This window comes from Carcharhinus amblyrhynchos, chromosome 29 (genome assembly GCF_965287045.1).
Source record: "Carcharhinus amblyrhynchos chromosome 29, sCarAmb.v2.hapA, whole genome shotgun sequence".
NCBI classification, from domain to species: Eukaryota; Metazoa; Chordata; class Chondrichthyes; order Carcharhiniformes; family Carcharhinidae; genus Carcharhinus; species Carcharhinus amblyrhynchos.
Window position 1 is genome coordinate 20,829,265 of NC_137352.1, and position 22,011 is coordinate 20,851,275.

Below are 22,011 nucleotides of genomic sequence, written 5' to 3' on the forward strand. Positions count from 1 at the left end.
CGTCTCCATTCTTTCGAGTAACTCTTTACTTCCTTGAGGTTTTACTGGTGTTTTTCAGAAATATGTCAATTGTGTAATGAGCCATCCCTCGTGGAGCTAATGGGGGCGATTCTTGCAAAATTTTCTAAGTGTCAAATTCACATAAAAACTGCAGTAAATCGCACTGTTTTTTCAGTCGGAAATTAGAAAAGAATCTTCTACACTATGCATTGCAGACTGCCTCAGCACAGGCAGGGCCTATCCCCGCTGAAAGACAGACAGAATAGTGCTGAGTGGGCCACTGCGCAGGCGCTGAGCTGTCAGCGCCAAGATCAGCACATACACAGTGGCCCCTACCTGCCGGTCTCCCAATTGCTGGCCAGCTCAATCACTGGCCAGCCTCGCGAGCCCCACAATGCTGGCCCTCTAACTCCCCCACGGCTGATCGCTGTTCTCCGACATATCCAGGCCAGCCTCGAACCCCAACCCCTCAGCCAATCTCCTGATCCCCATCCTCCACCTGATTTCCTCCTCCCCCCCCCCCCCCCTCCCAATGGCAGGCTGTTAACCGCCCTGCCCCTGCCCCGCCCCCATCCTGATGGCCAGCCCCTATGGCTGGTCTCCCTTCCTCCCCCACTGTTCCCCACTGCAGTGTGGCAGCAGGACCCCCCACTGATCACCCCCATCAGGCTTCATCCCCCAATAGGCTGGGCCCCATTGCCACTGCCCTATGCCTAGTGGGCAGTGCCAACGTGCCCCCTGGGTATTGACACTTTGCCGCTTGAGCAGTGTCAGGGTGTCCAGGCTGGTACTGCCAAGCTGGCAATGCCCAGGAGGCGTACCGCCCGTGCCTGACTCTCTGGAGGGGGTGATTGCACCCCCTTTCACTCCAGTGGGGTTGGGCCACCAGCTCCCCATAAGTGCGGAGCATTAAAAAACTCCGCAGGAGTGAAACACACCTGGTGGGGAATGGGGGTTGGAGGGAGGGGCAGGTGTGGGTGATGTTAGTGGACCTGGAAATTTAGTCCCAGGCCTGCTAATCAGATTGAAATTATATTAAAATTAAGGGTTGCATAATTTATTCAGCTCCACACCGGAAATTGGTGCAGAGCTGATGGCGCCAGGTATCCAGCGCTGGGAGACATGCTTTGGTCTGGGCGCCTAGTGGGGAGCACGCAAAATGGCCCCCGCTAGAGTCTTACATCCTACTGCACTAAAAAAGCAAGTAAGAAGTCTCACAACACCAGGTTAAAGTCCAACAGGTTTATTTGGTAGCAAACGCAATCTTTCAATGTAGATGGAAGATGTGCAATTAGTAGGCTTGATGAGAATGGCCAATCTCAATCTCTGTTCATTCTTCTGTTAATTGAAAGTAAATAATTCTTGAATAGGAATATCTTATCCTCCAGTTTTTCTTTGTACTTCTTTCTTTATTGTTCAGTGCCCCCTCATTTATTTTCTAGCCAAGATGGGAATTCTCTTCTAAGGCAAAGGAGACAAAATTCATTATCCTGTTGTTATCATCTGAAAGACATGCTGGTTAGGTGCATTGGCCATGCTAAATACTCCCTCAGTGTACCTGAACAGGCACCAGAGTGTGGGAACTGGGGATTTTCACAGTAACTTCATTGCAGTATTAATGTAAGCCTTGTGTGACACTAATAAAAAAAACTTTAAACTTTAACTTCCTACATTACAATACTGACTACACGTCTAAAGCACTCCATTAGCTGCTGCTGGCTCAATGGTTAACAATGCTGCCTCATAGTGCCAAGGACCCAGGTTCGATTCCCAGCTTGGATCACTGTCTGTGCGGAGTTTGCACGTTCTCTCCATGTCTGCTTGAGTTTCCTCCAGGTGCTCCTGTTTCCTCCCACGGTCCAAAGATGTGCAGGTTAGATGTATTGGACATGCTAAATTGCCCCTTAGTGTCAGGGGGATTAGCTAGGGTAAATGCATGGGTTTTGGGGATAGAACCTGGGTAGGATTATGGTTGGTGCAGGCTCACTGGGCCGAATGGTCTCCTTCTGCACTGTAGGATTCTGTGAAAACATCTTGTGACATGCTGATTTGTGAATGGCACCACATAAATGCAAGGTTTTGTTTTCTTTAACTCCACCTCCTGTCTATAATATCTTGTATGCACACATGTATTCACACATGAACGTGTAGCGCAGGGCTGAATTCAGAAATATCTGGTTGACTTGTACCTTGGCCAATAAGAAACCCAGGGAGCCAATTTTGCTGCTACCACTAAATGATCCAGCCCTGATGCCATAATCAAATAAGCCACGTCAACCATACAGTTAGCTGCCAGATTGGAACGTAAGTCCAGAATGTTGACATACGGAATGCGACTGAATTCCCTTTATATCCCAGAAATGTCTTCTTAACATTTTCTACCATAAAAATCTAATGATCTCACACAGTGAGGAAGTGATTGCAACTGTTAATAAAAGCACAGTTCTTCTTCAAAAAAACCAAGGTCTCATTATTTATTCACAAAAGATGAAGGAGGGAAAAGGAACTAAAATTAACTTGCCGTGACCTTATCATAATGCACTGTCAGGGCAGTGAATATTGAAGATGTTCAGTACAGTGCCAGATGAACACACAGAGGTTGCTGATGACCAGCACATTCACTGGTGAACTATTAATATGAAGGGTGGTTGGCATAAGGAGCCACGTTGCGCAGAGTGATGCAGCCCAATTAGCGTCAGGTATGCAGAATGAAACCTTCAGTCTTTAATGGGATCAAGGAATGTGCAACAGCAGGAAAATTATCTGCTTTACATTCTGCAAAGAGCTGCTTGAGATAAAGTATGACGATTGGTATGCGGACTGATCCATTGTCACTGCTCTGCAGCAGCTAAATGCTGATGTGTTTTTGGATGTGGACTAAACTGAACATAGAAGTACACCCAGAAGGAATGAGAAATCTCTACCTTTTGAAGTTGAGGTAGATTTACCATTGCATTTGGAGATTCATTCCTGGCTGTCAAAATTCCTTTGGTCTAAAATTTTTCTTCTTTTCCTACAATTTTAATACTTTTTCAGTCGCTCTTTTAAGCTCCTCACACCCATACTATTCCTGGAGGCTAGCAATTCAGCTTGCCCCCTGTGTTGGGTGGCCCCTTGATTCTTCCTTCATGGAACTGGAATGGTTGGTCTGTATCCATTGCATTTTCCGGAAGGGCCTCGGTCAGATTTGGAGCTCAAAATGTCAGAAATGATGGGTGCAAATTGCCTACACTTCACAGTGTTTAACTTTGTGTCAAGGTTGAGACAAGAAGGAAAATATATCTTGGTCACCTGGACTACTTTAAGATTTGATTTCATAGAATCATCAAATCCCTACAGTTCAAAACAAGGCCATTTGGCCCATCGAGTCTGTAACCGACCACAATCCCACCATTTCCCATAACCCCAGACGTTTACTTTCTTAATCCCCTGACACTAAAGGGCAATTTATCATGGCCAATCAACTTAACTGGCACTTCTTTAGATTGTGGGAGGAAACTAGAGCATCCGGAGGAAATCCCCGCAGACACAGGGAGAAAGTGCAAATTCCACACAGACAGTGACCAAGTCTGGAATCGAACCTGGGTCCCTGGCACTGTGAGACAGCAGTGCTAACCACTATCCCATCATGTCGCAAAATCAAATTTGATTTGTTATTGTCCATACTTTACTATACAGTGAAAAATATTGTTTCTTGTGACTATATAGACAAAAGATACTATTTATAAAGAAGGAAAGGAGAGGGTGCAGAATATGGTGTTACAATCATCGATAGGGTGTAGAAAAAGATTAACTGAAAATAAGATAGGTCCATTCAAAAGCCTGATGGCAGCAGGGAAGTAGGTGTTATTGAGCCGTTGATATGTGACCTCAGCTTTTTATATCTTTTTCCTGATGGAAGAAGGTGAAAGAGAGAATGTCCAAGATGCATGGGGTCCTTGATTATGCTGGTTGCTTTTCCAAGGCAGCAGGAAGTGTAGACAGAGTCAGTGGACGGGAGGCCAGTTTGCATGATCGACTGGACTTCTTTCACAACCCTTTGTAGATTCTTACAGTCTTAGTCAGAGCAGGAGCCACACCAAGCTGTGATACAACAAAAAAGGATACTTTCTGAGGTGCACCTGTAAATATCTGTGAGAATCATGGTGGACATGCCAAATTTCCTCAGCCTCCTGAGAAAGTAGAAACATTGGGCTTTCTTAACTAAAGTGCCAGCGTCGAGGGACCAGGTCAGGTTGTTGGTGACCTGAGCACCTGGAAACTTGAAGTTCTTGATGGTCATCTTCAAATCCATTTGACTTCATCCCATTGATGTAGACAGGGGCGTGTCTTCCACTGTACTTCCTTAAGTTGATGACTATCTCCTTCGTTTTACTGACAATGAGAGAGAGATTAGAGTCGTCACAGCAAACATTTTATTTTTGTTTTTCAAAATGGACAATTGCTGGGCTGACAAAATGGCTGCAGCTGGTCACATGCTAGCTTTCTGGAAATTTAAAAGCAATCAAACACTTCAGATGTCCTGGAATGTAACACTCCTTGCAACATATAAACATTTTGGCCAAGCGAATACAATAGTTTAACGGATGACCTGTCTGCTCCAGCCAGCTACAATCAAAGACAGTTGGTTAGAAGTCCTCATCTCTGGCAGCACGGTGGCAGAGTGCTTAGCACTGCTGCCTCACAACGCTAGGGACCCAGGTTCAATTCCGGCCTTGGATCACTGTCTTTGTGAAGTTTGCACATTCTCCCCATGTTTGCATGGGTTTCCTCCAGGTGCTCTAGCTCCCTCCCACAGTCCAAAAGATGTACAGGTTAGGTTGATTGGCCATGCTAAATTGATCCTAGTGTCAGGGGATTAGCAGGGTAAATATGTGAGGTTAGGGGAATAGGGCCTAGGTGAGACTGTAGTCAGTGCAGATTTGATGAGCCAAATGGCTTCCTCCTCCATTGTAGGGATTCTATGATTCTACCTCCAACAATGGTGCTAATGACCAAGCGTTAACTCTTCTAACATCTTGGGAGGGGGGGGGGGGCCCTTTTTTAACCAATCTGACACCAATGTGTCCAAGAACAAAAGGAATTCTGATCCAATTAAAAAGCTCAACATTCCAACATCTGGGAATATACATCTTTTGTCCAACATCTAGGAGGAATAGTGGAAGTTATGTCACATGACTTCCCCCAAGCTGCGAAAATGTGTAATATTGCCCTGTAGACAGTTACTGTTTGACCTCCAATGAGAACAGGACTCCAGGCAAACAACTTGCTCTGTCTCCCATTAAGCAGGAGGCAGCTGAAGCAACTGTGGCCCTCGTCAAAACAGCAGAACTCTGGAACATTGGAACCTGATGAACTCGCTCCATGTGCATTTCCCCCCTGGTGAAAAGACTGATCACCCTGAAAAGTCAGCCTTCCCTCTGAGGGAACATTTCAGTTGATTTCTGCTTCTGTGACTCTGGTCTCACGTGAAACCATAACGTGTATTTTATTGTGGCCGTGCCCTGAATCCTCTTCCTCTTTCCTTATCCCCTGTTTATTGTGCGAGTACAAAAAAGAGGCAGATATTACGAAACCCCTCATGCATGCACACGAGTGTAAAAAATAAACCAAACCCTCCAATTTATCTTGCTTCGTTGAGAATTGAAACACTCCAAATTTAAGAGTTGGGGGAAAAACACCACCAATTTTATCAGAGGGGCTGAGCAGCACGTACAATTTTAATAAAACTCTGACATGTGGAAGAAGGCTGGAAAAAGTTATCCGCCCACACTTTGGATGGTAAGAAGGGAAACCCTCCTAAAAATGCTGGCCATTATGTTAAAGATATATGTCGGTCAGTACCCAATCAGCTTTTGGATTCCCTCATGTTAATCGACGCTCTGAAGCACTGCTATTATAAGTGAACCATCAATAGAATATATTTTTCCTGAGGTGGCAGCCTTCTTTTATTATTGAAAAACCATGCTGAAGTGTCAGAGGGAATAATGCAAGGTGCCACCAAAGGAGGAAAGAGAGGATGAAACCAATAATGAAATTGTGATGACATGATATCGCGCTTGGGTTTAAATGCTTAAGAGTTTGTGAGGGAAAAGCAATAAATTTAAGTTCTAAAGCCTGGGAAAAAAAGATGAATTAACTTCAGAGACAGTCAAATGAATCATGATTTCAACAAAGGGAACTGTGATACGTGTAGGATGTTGTTATTGGAGCTCAATGTGAATACAGAAATGGAGTTAAGAGGGATAAAAACCACTGCTGAATTTCATTTAGCAGCACTGGAGATGAGAAATGCCAAAAAAAAGACATGTTTGTCAAAGCTTTCCATCTTGCACTCATCAGGGCATTCGGAAGAGAATAACGTAAAGGACATTTTCTACGTTATGAGAAAGAGAGTTTTGATTGTCTGGCCAGTGGACTCTGGTCGAACCATTGCCATTCAGAATGGACCAGCAGATGCTGACTGACAGTTACTGTTTAAAATATAAACCAGGCAGCTTGACATCTGATTGGTCATGGCATTGAGTTGAGGAATGAAGCAGCAAATGGCTGCCCCTTCTTTTATTTAACTGAAACAGGTGCAATGTGTATCTATGTCCTTTGATCTGCAAAGGACAGGACCCTGAGTATTACATCTGTAGCTTCCAGTGCACACACATGCACCACTTAGCGAGCTAGGCAATCTTAAATTGATTGTCAGCATAATTCTTAGCATACTGAGGATTATTTAGCAAATGTTGCCCAATCACGAATCACATTGGATATTAGACACTGTGTTTTGAGTTTTGCAAGCACAGAACTCATTAGATATGGTCTGTAGCTTGTACATTGAGAACAGAGATTGGGATGTGCTGTTTGATGCGATCTATCAGTCTTAAGGACGTACGGTTTATATACCTGGCATCACACTGGCACTCAAATTCATATAACACGTTACTCATCTGTGTGATGGGCAGAATGTCTTCTAGGCTTGATGACAGCATCCTGTTAGTGGAAAATATCATTAAATCCATAGAATTCTTACATTGCAGAAAGAAGCCACCTGGCCCATCGAGTCTGCACTGACTCACTAAAAGAGCATTCCACCCAGGCCTTCCCCTCCCTCAGCCTATCTCCGTAACCCTAGATATTTACCATGACTAATCCATTTAATCTATGCATGTTTGGATACTAAGAGGGATATTTGGCATCGCTGATCAACCTAACCAGCACATCTTTAGACTATGGGAGGAAACCAGAGCACCTGGAGAAAACCCAGACAGGGAGAACGTGCAGACTTCACACAGCCAGTGACCCGAGGCTGAAATTGAACCCAGGACCCTGGCGCTGAGAGGCAGTGTCCATGTGGAGTTTGCACATTTTCCCCGTGTGTGCATGGGTTTCTTCCGGGTGCTCCAGTTTTCTTCCGCAGTCCAAAGATCTGTGGGTTCGGTTGATTAGCCATGCTCACTTGCCCCTTAGTGACCAAGGATGCGTAAAATAGAGGGATTAGTGGGGTAAATATGTGGGGTGCTGGGGATAGGGCCTGAGTGGGATTGTTGTCAGTGCAGACTTGATGGACCGAATGGCCTCCTCTGCACTGTAGTATTTCTATGACTTTAAGTGAAAGAAATAACTTGTCTTTACATAGCACCTTTCCCAAACACCCAGTGGAGTAGTTTTGAAGTGTAATTACTGTTGTTTTGTGGAAGCCAGTCTGCTGACAACAAGGTCCCACAAATAGCAACAAGATGAAGGGTTTCTTAATTTATTTTTATGATTTCAGATGTCGGATGAATCAGGACATCAGCAGAATTTTCCTGCTATTGTTTGAATAGTTTCACAGGATCTTTCATAGGGCTTCAGTTTAAGACCTCAACTGAAAGCTGGTACCTCTGTCAATGCAGCATGCCACCAGGACTGAAATATATCATCTTAAATCATGTGCGCAACTCCCCAAAATGGGTTTTGATGCCAGTCAGTACCTTGAGTCTGAGGAGGTGAAAGGGACGCCTTTTCCTTCTGCTTTTAAATCCATCGCTGACAGACTGGGCAAATGATGTGGAGATGTCGGTATTGGACTGGGATGGGCACAGTAAGAAGTCTCACAATACCAGATTAAATTCCAACAGGTTTATTTGGAATCGCAAGGTTCAGGAGTGCTGCTCCTTCATCAGGTGAGTGGAGAGATGGGTTCACAAACACAGCATACATAGACAAAGCCAAAGGCAGAATTGCAGGATAGTACCTCTGTGGTACATCTTGAAATTGTGTCTTTGCCTAAACATGCCTTGTTTGTGAAACTACCTCTCCACTCACCTGATGAAGGAGCAGCACTCCGAAAACTCGTGGCGTTGTGAGTCTTCAGATTGGGCAAAAGTCTTATTTTCCTGAGGGTGATTAAAGATCTCAAACAAAACAAATTCAAGGAGTCCCAGAGGACACTAGACCAAACTGCCCAGTAATTTGGCAGTAATTGGTCCTAATTTATAACTTCAGTTAAGTGAAGCTACAAAGATCAAGAATTTATCAAATGAAATGTCACATTGATGTATGAGCAAAATGTAATGCAACATTCTTCTAAGTCGGGAGATCTCTGCATCGATATCAATAATCACCATTGATTGAGAAGCACATTATCCAAGAGGCTATTTAATCCTTGCTACCTTGCGGATCACGCTACCTGAGAAACTGACCTATCCTGTCACTATTGAGGATCGAGCTGCTGTATAAAATCTCCATCATTTTCCATACCTGCTGGCTGGCTCTCCCATGCTGTTGAAGTCCACATTCAAGATAACCTCTCGCCACAACCTTTCCACCTGTACTTTATCTTTTCTGCCAGTTAGCACCAAATTTATTTGTTTACAATTCACACGCTCGTGTTTATTTCCTCCCATACGTTGTTCGATTGGTTTCCATGAAACTTTGCAAATTAAGTTCTCCTGTTCCATTCCACTGCCCATGTTTATTTAATTTGAATTCTTTCCTCAGATTTATCTCCAGGCTGCCCATAAAGCCCAGTGACGGATAGTCTGTCCCTTGAGGCAGAACCCGATTTGTGCACTGAGATAGCAGCTCCCACTTTTGGTCAACTCGCAAAGCGTGCACTGGATAAGGTCAAACTGACCTTTAGGAACAAGCTGATGTTTTAGAAGGCTTGCCTCCTCTGAACCTTGCTGAGAAAGATGGGTGACTTACAGCCAGCAAGAAAAAAACCACAACAGTTTCCATCTTCACTGCCTTCAGCGTCTTGTGGCTATAAGCTGATAGAACAAAATCACAAATGCAGCAATCCTCTCAAAGGCAGAGTTTGCAAATTTATTAGCACCCATTAACCAGAGACAGCTTTGTTAGCTAGAGCATATCTGCAGGATGGAAGCTGTTGTGTACCCAAGGCCTTCCTGTAAGTAAGATAGCCAGAGCCAGACAACCAGTAAGATACCCAAAGTTCTGCTTCAGACTTGCTCCCAAGAATGTCCCAGACATGATTTATTAGACCTAGGTATCACTAACTGATCCCAGAGCAAAATGGCAGAATCTCCTGTGGGTTGGCATGCACCACCATGATGACCAGTGACACAACTGCTTGGCAACAGGTGGCAATTCCCAGTGACACAGTTGCTTAGATTGTTGCAGAAGATGCCTCTCAAATGTTGGTCTCCCCGACTTCAGCAAAAACCCATCAAATTAAGATATCCCAGCTGAATTGGAGTTGTTTTGCTCCCTGTCCATCAGTTTTTGTAGATGTGACGAATAGTTCCATGAAATTATGTAAAACAATCACTCACTCACTTGCCAATAGCAATACAAAGAATAAAGAAAATTACAGCATAGGAATAGGGCCTCCAGCTCTCCAAGCCTGCACCATCCATGCTGCCCATTTGAACTAAAGCTCCCTACCCTTCCGGGGACCATATCCCTCTAATCCCATCCTATTCAAGTATTTGTCCCAACGTTCCTTAAAAGTCACTATCATATCTGATTCCGCTACCTCCCCCGGCAACAAGTTCCAGGCACTTACCATCTCCTGTGCAAAAAAAATTGCCTCGTACATCTCCTTTATACCTTGTTCCTTGCACCTTAAACTCAGGCCCCCTAGTAATTGGCTCTTCCACCCTTGGGAAAAATCTTCTGACTATCCACTCTGTCCATGCCCTTCATAATAAACAGGTAAGATAATGCAATGTTAAAGGAAATCCACTCATTGTATTAGAAAATGTTTTTGCTGCTATCTACTTCATTTGCATGATACATTAGGTGTTTGCAAGACTTCAAAGGTCACACAGTGTCTAATCTAAGTCAGTGGCCCATATCTATCGAGCAGCAGCAATTATTAATGGACTGCTGCAGTGATCGATAATTTCCTAACTTGACACAGCCAGACATTTCTACCGGAACCTTCCAAGCCAGCTTTCCCAGACATGGGCAGCACAGCATCCATTGATGAATTCCATCGAAACATCATAAAGTTGGTGGGGGAACAGGACACCTCCTGTTTTATGAACAGTAGTTGCCATTTGAAAAGTTTAAAGTCCAGTCTAAATGTTAATGAATGGATGATTGGATGAGTGAATGAGTGTGGATAAGTGTGTGAAGTGGTGGGGGGGTGCGGGGGGAGGAACTGGTTGAGGTTGGTGGGTGAGGTGGTGAGTAAGTAGGTCAGTGGGTTAATCAGAGTGTGGTGGTAGCCAGGGGCAATGAGGTGGTTGGGGAGGGTAGTTGGGTCAGTTTGCAGGGGGTGTCATTCTCGTTGGTGGGCAGTAGAATGATCGAGTGATTAGGCTCAGATTAGTGGATGGTGAGTCAGGCAGTCGGGGTTGAGAGTTGCAGACACTGGGGGATTGATTTCAGGGTCGATTGTGCAATTACCCAGATGTTAGACTAATTTTTAATCTGTCTAACATTTCCTTGGTAACAGGCAAGTGTCACGGAACTGACCAAATTTTCTAACCCTAGCTCAAGAGTTGGAGATGTTAAAGACAGCCCCACAAAGCCGGGGAACTGCCCATTGGAAACTGAAACCTCCTGGGTAATTCCTACAGAGGTCAGGATGTTAGAATTTCCACAGGATCCCGACGTGCATTTTCAGTTGTAAGTCTTCCAACAATGGAAAAACTAAATATAAAAGAAAGAAATGTAACATTTGGAACCTAGTGCCTTTCACAACCATTGGAAATCTCAAACAGCAGAGTCAAAATATACACACAGCCCATCAGAATTTAGGAATCATAGGAAACCCTACAGTGCAGAAAGAGGCCATTTGGCCCATCGAGTCTGCACCCACCACAATCTCACTCAGGCTCTACCCTCATATATTTTACTGCTAATCCCTCTAACCTATGCATCTCAGGACATTAAAGGGCAATTTTAGCACGGCCAATCAACCTAACTCGCGCATCTTTGGACTGTGGGAGGAAACCCATGCAAACACGAGGAGAATGTGCAAACTCCGCACAGATGGTGACCCGAACTGGGAATTGAACCCAGTCCCTGGAGCTGTGCAGCAGCAGTGCTAACCACAGTGCTACCAAACCGCCCATAACTTACTTACCTACAAATGGAACCGAGCTTCAACCTCCAGCCTAAATAACAATTAACCATTCAATGAATTAATTCCATTGCATTGCTTAAAATCAGTCACACTATCTAGCCTCAAAGGAACATGTGTCTTCAGCCAAATACGTTGATGCCAAAACTCTCATGAGAGATGGCAGAATACACAGAGAAGGGGTATAAATTGCCACTTCCACACTTCCTGATTAATGCCACCATCTCCTGTTAGGCTTATGGTGGCAGGCTGAGAGAAAGACCAGGAATTTTAGGACCATTGTGTTTTTCATGGTTTAATGTTGCTGTCTGTACAGAACGGTGTATCTGATGCACCTGACAGCGTATGGGGGCTTCACTGATCAGGTAAAGCAATCAGCGTGGCTATTCTCATCAGTTTTCTGTCCATCGCACTTTTACTGTCACTCTTACAGTGTCGCGCTTGTACTGTTGCACTTATGTTGTTGCACTACTTTACAATCACTTACTTTGAACTGATTGGATCACGTGCAAATTTATTTAAGCCGTTACACACAAGTAAATTCTTCATGATAAAACAGCAAGACAACTGAGCATAAGCAAGCAGGAAACAATGTCCAGCAACAGCTGTGAGTGTTAAAAAGCAGAACAAATGTCCTTCAAATGATTCAATGTTTTTAGGAATCCTTTGTCCATGATCTCGGATGCTTCAACCTTTACTCTTAACTGCTGGAATTGTAGATTTCAATTTTTTTTAACATTATAGAACAATAAGTATATTTTAAGGATTAAGGAAAACTAATTTTCATTGAATGGTTCCAGCATGGAAGGAATCCATTCAGCCTTTTGAGTCTGCTCTAACTCTGTAAGAGAAGTTCAGCTAGTTCCACTTCCTGCCCTCTCCCCAAAACCCTTTCATATTTCTTCAACTTCAGGTGTTTATCAATTTCATTTTGAAAACCACAATCAATGGCAGCACAGTGGTCAGCACTGCTGCCTCACAGCACCAGCAACCTAAGTTCGATTCCCAACTTGGGTCACTATCTGTGTGGAGTTTACACATTCTCCCTGTGTCTGAGTGGGTTTCCTCCGGGTGCTCGAGTTTCCTCCCACAATCCAAAGATGTAAGGGTTAAGTTGATTGGCCATGCTAAATTTCCCCTTAGTGTTGGGGAAATATGGGGGGTTACAGGGATAGGGTCTGTTGTTGTCAGTGCAGGCTCGATGGGCTGAATGGACTCCTTCTGCACTGTAGAGATTTGATGATGAATCATCTTGTAAAAGAAATGCATTTGTGTGTCACCTTTTGTTCCTTTGGGACTCGCTTGAAATGTGTTTGCCCTGGTCCCTGACCCTTCCTCCAGGTAATAGTACACACATGGGATCGAAGACCAAATCTCATCTTCAGGTAAATTATAGTCAAAGGACAGGAGAAAATTGGACCAAGGCACAAAGGTATTGCAGCAGTAATTGCGAATTTGTTTTCCCTATGACAAGCTCCTGCCTTTGTAAGACTGTACGACCTTCAAATCATTACAAATATTGCCATGGAACATCGACTAATTCTTACAATGATAGCCCTCACTCTGCATCCAGCAAAATCTTCTGTCATCATTCCTCATTTCCTCTTAATCTTCAGTTTTGGAAGTACTGGACACAAAAATGACTTTAATTCTGAAGTCTCTCATTTTGTTTGGAACCACAGCAATTAAAGAAAGCTAGTTAACTAGAAAATTATTATCCATTCCCTTACATTCATTACCTTTCTCATAGCTCGCATACAAACCACCCACCACCATCACTATCCCATCCAATTGCTATTCTGAAGGAAAGTGCTTTGTGTACATTCCCTGATGCCCAGGATTAATCAAGCCACATAACTGTATGTGCTCACGTCTTCCTTTCCTGCCAACAGGTTGTCCCCAAAGAGACATCCCCATGGTTGCATGGACGATCTAATCATCCCAGTCCAAATTTATCCTTAACCTTTAATCCTGCTCCCTTCCAGCTATTTTGTTAAATTCATCAGTGCAACGTGAATAGCTTTTGCTGGGTGCTTCTTACACATATTAACTGTGTTCTATGTTGTATAGGGGTTGGGGTGGTGGGGGGTATTGGTTTCAGGCTTGCTTGAGGCTCATTTATTTAAAACCAGCCTCCTCTATCTTTGCAGTCAAACTCCAACACAAATCTATTTTCATCTGTATCATCTGTCAGATTACCCAGGAATTTAATTGAAGCCTGCAGTTTTTGTGCTGTGCTGCTGCAGCCCTCAATCAGTCAGTGATTGTTCTTGGCACTAATATAAATGATGTTTATTTGTGAATCAGTGAGAATTGGATGTGAAAAACTAAATCTACAGTTAAGCTCTGCCCTTTTTTTTCTGTCTGGTATCCGCGGAGATCTAAATCTGTTCATTATCTGTGAATTTATTCCACCGAGATCATTCAATGCTTCAACGATATTGCTGTCCACAGTGCAGCTTCAGTTTTATGTGTTGCAGATTCCTGCCATTGCGATGGAGCAATGAAATTTACCTCTCTATGTCTTTTCTCTATTGGCAGTCAATCCAGTCCCACAAAAGCAGAAGCAATTGCCTCATTGGTTTTGATTTATTTACGTGAAAGATGACCATAGAATCATAGAATGGTTACAGTGCAGAAGGATACCATTCAAATCCATGACAGCGGCACAATGGTTAGCACTGCTGCATCACGGTGCCAGGGATCCAGGCTCGATTCCCGGCCTGGGTCACTGACTGTGTGGAGTTTGCATACTCTCCACGTGTCTGTGCGGGTTTCCTCTGGGTTCTCCAGTTTCCTCCCACATTCCGAAGCTAATAAGCCAATTGACCATACTAAAATTGCTCCTTGGTATCAGGGGGTCTAGCAAGGGTAAATGCATGGGATTGTGATAATAGGCCATGGGTGGATTATGGTTAGTGTAGACTCGATGGGCTGAATGGCCTCCTTCTGCACTATAGGATTTTATGACTCTACAATTCAATCATTTCCACTTCCCACCCTCTCCCTCAAATGCTGCAATTTTTCTTTCTCTGTAGGTCTTCATCCAATTTCATTCTGAAAACCACACTTGAATCTGTCTCTTGGGTGTAGTCAATTGCTATGTTAAAAACATGTTTGCATGTTGCCTTTGTATTTATTTATTTTTTGGCAATCACATCAAATCTGTGTCCTCTTGTTCCCGACCCTTCCATCAAAGGGATCCATTTTTCACTGTCAAATCTCTACAACAGGAGCAAAGTACTGCAGATGCTGAAAATCTCAAGTAAGAACAGAAAATTGCTGGAAAAACTCAGCAGGTCAGGCAGCGCCTATGGGGAGAAACAGTTCTGATGAAAGATCATAGAACATAGAACACTACAGCACAAACAGGCCCTTCGGCCCACGAGTTGCACCGATCACATCAACACCTACCAATCTATAGACGTATCTATAACCCCCAATCCCATAAAACCCCATATACTCATCCAGAAGTCTTTTAAAAGACCCCAGCGAGTTCGCCTCCACCACCACTGACGGCAGCCGATTCCATTCACTCACCACCCTCTGAGTGAAAAACTTACCCCAAACATCACTTCTGTACTTTCCTCCCCGCACCTTAAATCTGTGTCCTCTCGTAGCGACCATTTCAACCCGGGGAAATAGCCTCTGAGAATCCACCCTATCTATTCCTCTCAACATTTTATAAACTTCTATCAGGTCGCCTCTCAACCTTCGTCTCTCCAGGGAAAAGAAACCCAGCTCCCTCAACCTAACTTCATAAGGCATGCCTCCCAGTCCAGGCAACGTCCTTGTAAATCTCCTCTGTACCCTAAGATCATTGAATCATTGACCATTAGCTTTGTTTCCCTCCACGGATGCTGCCTGAGCTGCAGTTTCGTAGAGTCACAGAATCCTTACAGTGTAAGAGGAGGCCATTTGGGCTCACACCGACAACAATCCCACTCAGGCCTCAACCCCGTAGCCCCACACATTTACCCTGCTACCCTGCCCCTGACACCTGGAGGCAATTTAGCATGGCCAATCAACCTAACCCACACATCTTTGGGGTTTGGCAGGAAACCAGAGTACCTGGAAGAAACCCACATGGACACGGAGAGAATGTGCAAACTCCACACAATCACCCTTAGCCAGAATTGAACCTGGGACCCTGGCACTGCTAAGCAGCACTGCTAACCACTGTGCTACCCCAAGTTTCTTCAGATTTGTTTTGTTATCCTTTCAATCAAAATTCTTCTCAACCTTTTCTTCTATCAGCTTCTCCGCCCAGTAGGAAAAAACAGTTTGGACCCGTATTCTTAATTTAAGTTTTTAACTGGCGCTCCATAGGCATATGAGACCAGTATACTTAATTCCCCATTTTTACTGTTTTTTTCCTTACTTGAACACCAGCCTCTCTGATCTATCCTGTAACTGAAGTCCCTCAACCAGGGAACCATTCTTTAACACCTTCAGATCCTTTCCAAAGTGCAATGTCCAGAATGGGACTCATTTGAAGCTAAACCATTGTTTTATAAAGATTCTTTGAAACTTCTATGTTTTTGCTACACTTGTAGATCTCATTTTTAAGATAACCAGCAAAAGAACCAAAGGGATAGGGAGAATTTTCTTTATGAAGCATGTTGTTACAATTTGCATTGCATTGACTGAAAGAATGGCGAAAGTAGAACCAATAGAAACTCTCAAAATGGAATTTAGTATCAATTTGAAAATAAAATGCAAGGCTGTGAGGAAGGAGCAGAGGTTTGTGTCTAATTGGGTAACTCTTTCAAAAAGAATGAAAAGGCATAATGGACTGATTGGCCACCTCTTTTACTGTTAGATCCTATGATTGTGTAGTTCTACTGGTGTGCGACTTTTTCCAAATTTTATTGATTTGGCATCAATACCCTTCTTATGCAAATCCAGAGGTCTTGAGGGCACAATGGCTAGTGGTCCTATCTCTGAGCCAGACGTTCTCGGTTCAAAACCAAGCCCAGGACTTTGTGGCCTTGAAGCTGCATTCCTAGATGGATTATCATCATCTAAATCCTTCCAATATGCCAGTGGCAGACAGCAAGAGGGGGACAGTTTCTGGTCAACCATCTGCAGTACCTTTTCAAGCATAACCATGGACCAATCCAATGGAAGTCCATGAATACCAATGCCCTTTCAGAACATGGTATCTAACGAGAAAGAGGTACAAAATCCACCATGTCCAAGTTGCTGATAAGCAAAAGTTCCATGATAATTGATTGAAATAGGCCACCTTTGGAAGTGTGGAATTGCTTCTTTCTGGTCCACAACTGTAACCTCAAAAACAAACTCTTATTCTCTTTCAGGTGAGTGATGGAAGTCTTACCATTTCATCGGTGGGTCGGAATGACCGCGGGCCCTATACGTGCCGTGCCTACAGTATTCAGGGAGAAGCTGTTCACACAACTCGGTTGTTGGTTCAAGGTAACGTTTTACCTCATCGAGTTAAATTAGTTACAATTTACAGTTTCAATAGTTACACATTTAATTTTGCTGAGTACAATGGAAAACATTTGTATAACATCTTGTAAATTGACCTTAGAAAAAACTGTGAACCAACCACAAGATATTTACCTTACTCTTTTTTACCAATTGAGTATTATTATTTCATTAGAAATCTAATTATGTGGTAGGAAACAGGGTGTCTAGTCTAACTCCAAACTCTGACTCAAATACTTTAAGAAATTGAAATGGTGTAGAAAATGTACCAGAGTATATCACTAGCATGTGAAATTTATTGGTATTTTCTGAACTGATTTAATAGTTGAAACTGCTGTGCTAAATGTAATTTTGTAGGAGACTCCGTTTGTATTATATTCATCAGTGAAAATTGGAGATCCACCCTGTTATATTGTCACACTGAGGATCCTTATTCAAAAGCTCCAAAAATACTAATCAACCTCAGCAGTAACTGTACAGTTGCCTCCCAGCTGAAGGTAAAGATTTGAGAATGGGTGTCAGATTTGTTTTGTGTAATCCAGGGAAATATGTAGATACTCAAACCCAGAATATTTCTAGTCCCTTGGTAGTATAGAACTTGATTACTACTGGAACAAGAGAAATACTGTTGAAGTTTTTCATCTTGTACTCATCAGGACAAATGGAAGAAAGCCTAATGTCTTGACCTGATTTGTCTGTTCGTTTGAAGTCACCCTTATGCGTAGAATTTGACTCAAACTAACATTGCTCATCATAATCTACTATTAGAATCTGAAAACATTGACACTCCAAATAGATATTTGTTTAGAAACATAATGTATACGTTCTTTCACTCCAGTTTATTATTTCCCCTTGGTTATGGGTTCATTCCCCACTCTAGGATTTGCTTCCAGCCGTTGCTGTGCCAGAAGAGTACTTCACATAGCAGACCAAACGGAGACTCTCCCTACTTATTGTGGTGAATGATAAAATGTCCTGTGAAGAGGAAGTCATCCCAGTGTCCCAGCAAGTATTAAGCAGATCACCTCCCTACAGTGCAGAAGGAGGCTATTCGGGCATCTAGCCCACACAGACAATAATTCCACCCAGGCCCTATCCCTTAATTCCATGTATTTACCTAGTAGTAAGAGGCAATTTAACATGGCCAATCAACCGGTGGCACAATAGCACAGTGGTTAGCACTGCTGCTTCACAGCTCCAGGAACCTGAGTTCGATTCCCAGCTCGGGTCACTGTCTATGTGGAGTTTGCACATTCCCCTCGTGTCTGCGTGGGTTTCCTCCAGGTACTCTGGTTTCCTCCCACAGTCCAAAGATGTGCGGGTTAGGTTGATTGGCTGTGGTAAAAAATTGCCCCTTACTGTCCTGGGATGCGTAGGTTAGAGGGATCAGTGGGTAAAATATGTAGGGATACGGGGGTAGAACCTGGGTGAGATTGTGTTCGGTGCAGACTCGATGGGCCGAAGGGCCTCTTTCTGCACTGTAGGGTTCTTTGATTCTAACCCACGCATCTTTGGAGTGTGGGAGGAAACCAGAGCACCTGGAAGAAAACCACAGCAACACAGGGAAACTTGCAGACTCCACACAGATAGTGACCCGAAGCTGGACTTGAACCTGGGTCCCTGGCACTGTGAGGCAGCAGTGCTAACCATTGTGCCACTGCATTCAGTGACTCTTCAAGTAAGCAAGATACAACGTTCTGAGTTGCTCTTGCAGAGAACCTGCATAGATATGAAGGGCCAAATGGTCTCCTGGACAGTCACTAGCTTCTGATTCCATGAGTGATTAGGGTATATTTAGTGACTGGAATGTGCTCTCAACCATATTGTGACCCTATAAATCCTATTTGACTGTAAATCTTTTCCTGTGATTCACTGTCCGTGAAAACCCTGTGCCGTCATCCCATTTGAAGCACTTAGGCATTCCAGTTAAATAGGAATAAATTATCAGTAATGATTTAGATTGTATCCTTAGAGTCAACAGACATTGAGGAGATGAAACCAAAGATTTGACGAACCAAAAAAAATCCAAGCACTTTACACATTGAGTATTAACTGATGAGTGCTGTGAAAGAAGTTAAGAGCGTGTTGCAGAATCTTCTCCGCTCTAAAACTATGCGACATCAAGTATTCAGACCAGCTAGAAAGGCAAAGATTTGTTCAAAGGAGAATAAATATTCCATTAGAGGAACCAGACAAATACATGATACATTGACAATGTTCTGAAGACTGCAGTTTAGTGAATTGAATCCTGAGTCAATGCCATTGAAATGTGTCGCTCTCCAAAGATGCTGCACTTTCTGCATCAATCCACATCCGTTATCCCCGTTAATGAGATAATACAAGCTGATACTTCATTTGGGCTTGAGCCTTGTTCCCGTGGGTTAGAGAGACAATGACTTTGATGACAATGAGACAGATACCTAATAGATGGTGATTTTGCTCTGTTCCTCGCTAATGCTCGGGGGACACCTGCGAGTTAACACTATGAGATTGAATATTGAACTGCTATTTCATGCACAATTAGTCAAAAGCTAAATCAGCTCTTGGAATTGATTAAAATTTCTGATGCTAAGCATTGTTTGGCGATGAAAAGTTCAATCAAGCGTTCCTTCAGAAAGACAAATGATCAGAGCCACATTATAATGGCACTGTGGAGCCCTGCTTTCCTGCAGACCTCTGCACATGCTGCCCAGCTGACTTCGATAAGGTCAAGTCTTCGCTCTCATCATTTTTCACAAGACTATGTTTCAAGGACAGGTGACAACAGCTTTAATGTAGGGCCTACTTGTTTGTCACTCAGCATTAGCTGACTTGCTAGTGCTTAAAAGTAAAGTCTTCCAAGTGTGCACCACTGAAAACGGCTGCATCCTTGTAGGTTTTAAAGTTTATTTATTAGTGTCACAGGTAAATTACTGTGAAAATTCCCTAGTTGTTACACTCCGCTGCCTGTTTGGGTACACAGAGAGAAGTTAGTATATTGGTTGATCTTCATTGGAACCGTATTTGGTACGCTAGCCTGGATGTGAATATAAGCTGGGAAAATACCAGCTACAATGTTAAATAATTAATTCTGCCATCCACAAAATAGCATGCAGGGGGACTTCAGGTGAATCCATTAAGTATTTGCTTCCTCATGCCACAAGCTTGAACTTTCCTCATTCAGTGTCTAGTGTACGTTCAATTCTTCTGGCAAACAACCTATTCACTTTCTTATAATAATAAATGCCACAGACACAATTATTGGTCAACAAATGCAGAGCAAGTTTTGAAGCTATTTATAAAGTCAATCTTTTCTGTTTGGGCTCGGATCCAAATCGGAAACAGTCAAAGGAAATTTCTCGCTGAAGAGGAAGTAGTTGTTAGAATCGTTCTAAAGCTTAAGGTTGCTGCTCGTGATTATCCTGCCTAGCTTCTGCCAGTAATTCTTTAATTTGGTTTATTCTTGTCACATATATTGGGATACAGTGTTTCTTTAGGTGCAATATAGACAAAACATACCGTTCATAGAGTATATAGGGGGAGAGGGAAAGGATAGGGTACAGAATATAGTGTTACAGTCATAGCTAGGGTGTAAAGAAATAAGGGGATTACATTTTAACTCATCCTCTTTTAACATTCTTGTCCCTCATGTATTTTTTTGCATTTGAATCAGACCTGGTTTAATCTCCTGCCGTGCCACTTGCTTTCTCACACACCTGGGCCCTCCTCTTCCAACAAACTGCAATAAGGTCAGACATCTCTGAACGCCTTCATTTTTTGCTCACAAGAGCTTAAAGAAAAGCAAAGTGATAACAGCACCAGTGTAGGTTATCAGCCAGTCAGGGATTTTTATTAAAAGTTAGATTACAAATGTGAACTTTGACTCTGACTGCCAGACTGAGGCCAAATCCTCCATCTGATCGATAGTGCACACACAGCATAACGTATAAATAAAACACACATTCATCTTCTTATTCCTTAATTCTCTTTCTGTTGTGTAAAATACCCTTTACCCTGAGCATATCTGAAACCTGTCGTGATGCTGAAGATTAAAGTGCTGTCAGGGGTGCAAAGCATATCTGAAAGAACTTTGAAGCCAGTGTTTGAATCTCATTTTTCTCAGTGGGATTAGTGCCACATGTTCAGAAGTTCTGTTGGCATTATATGGATTTCCAACAGAGAAAATCTTAGTCGTTTGTAGCTGTGGTTTTGGTGAGGACTAACAGCAGAGATTGAAGCTGCCTTGGTTAACCCTTGTACTTTTGCCACTCTTGATGTTGGTTGTATGCAACTGTCAGAAAAAGAATACTGCTGTAATCCAACTTGTTCCATTTGGACAGCACGCTGGCACAGCAGTTAGCACTGCTGCCTCGCAGCTCGAGAGTCCTGGGTTCGTTTCCCAGGTTGGGTCACTTTCCGTGTGGAGTTTGCACGTTCTCCCCGTGTCTGCGTGAGTTTCCTCCAGGTGCTCCGGTTTCCTCCCACAGTCCAAAAATGTGTGGTTTAGGTGCATTGGACATGCTAAATTGTCCTTTAGTGTCCCAGAATGCGTAGGTTAGAGGGATTAGCGGGGTAAATATGTGGAATTACATGGATAGAGCCTGGGAAGGATTGTTGTCGGCACAGTCTCAATGGACCAAATAGCCTTCTCCTGCACTGTAGGGGTTCTATGATTCTATGACAGTCATTGCGGAAGGCAAGCTCTGAGCACTAATACCAGAAATGGGCTTATGAGGAAAGTGTAAAGAGGCTGGGTTTATATCCACTAGAGTTTAGAGGAGTGCAAGGCGACTTGATCATGAGAGGGTGGATGTGGAGAAGAAAATTCCTCTTGTCGGGATCATTGTTTCAAAATAAAGGATCACTCATTTAAGACAGAGAAGAGGAGAGTTTTTGTTTGCTCAGATGGCCGTGGATCTCTGGAACTCTCTTCCTCAAAGGACAGTGGAACCAGAGGGTGGATATTTTTAAAGCAGAGATAGATGGCTCCTTGATCAACAAGGGGGTAAAAAGTTATCAGGGCAGGCAGAAACGTGGGGTTGAAGTTA

At 43.3% G+C, this 22,011-nt stretch overlaps 1 protein-coding gene across 1 annotated transcript in view; it reads left to right on the forward strand.

The window, feature by feature from the left end:
• The window catches only part of igsf9bb (immunoglobulin superfamily, member 9Bb), a 660,581-nt gene that overhangs the window by 439,427 nt on the left and 199,143 nt on the right, over nucleotides 1–22,011 (forward strand). Inside the window, exon 5 of the mRNA XM_080214744.1 lies at nucleotides 16,852–16,969. Within this exon, the coding sequence (XP_080070870.1) occupies nucleotides 16,852–16,969 (118 nt within the window). The remainder of the gene's footprint in view (nucleotides 1–16,851; nucleotides 16,970–22,011) is intronic.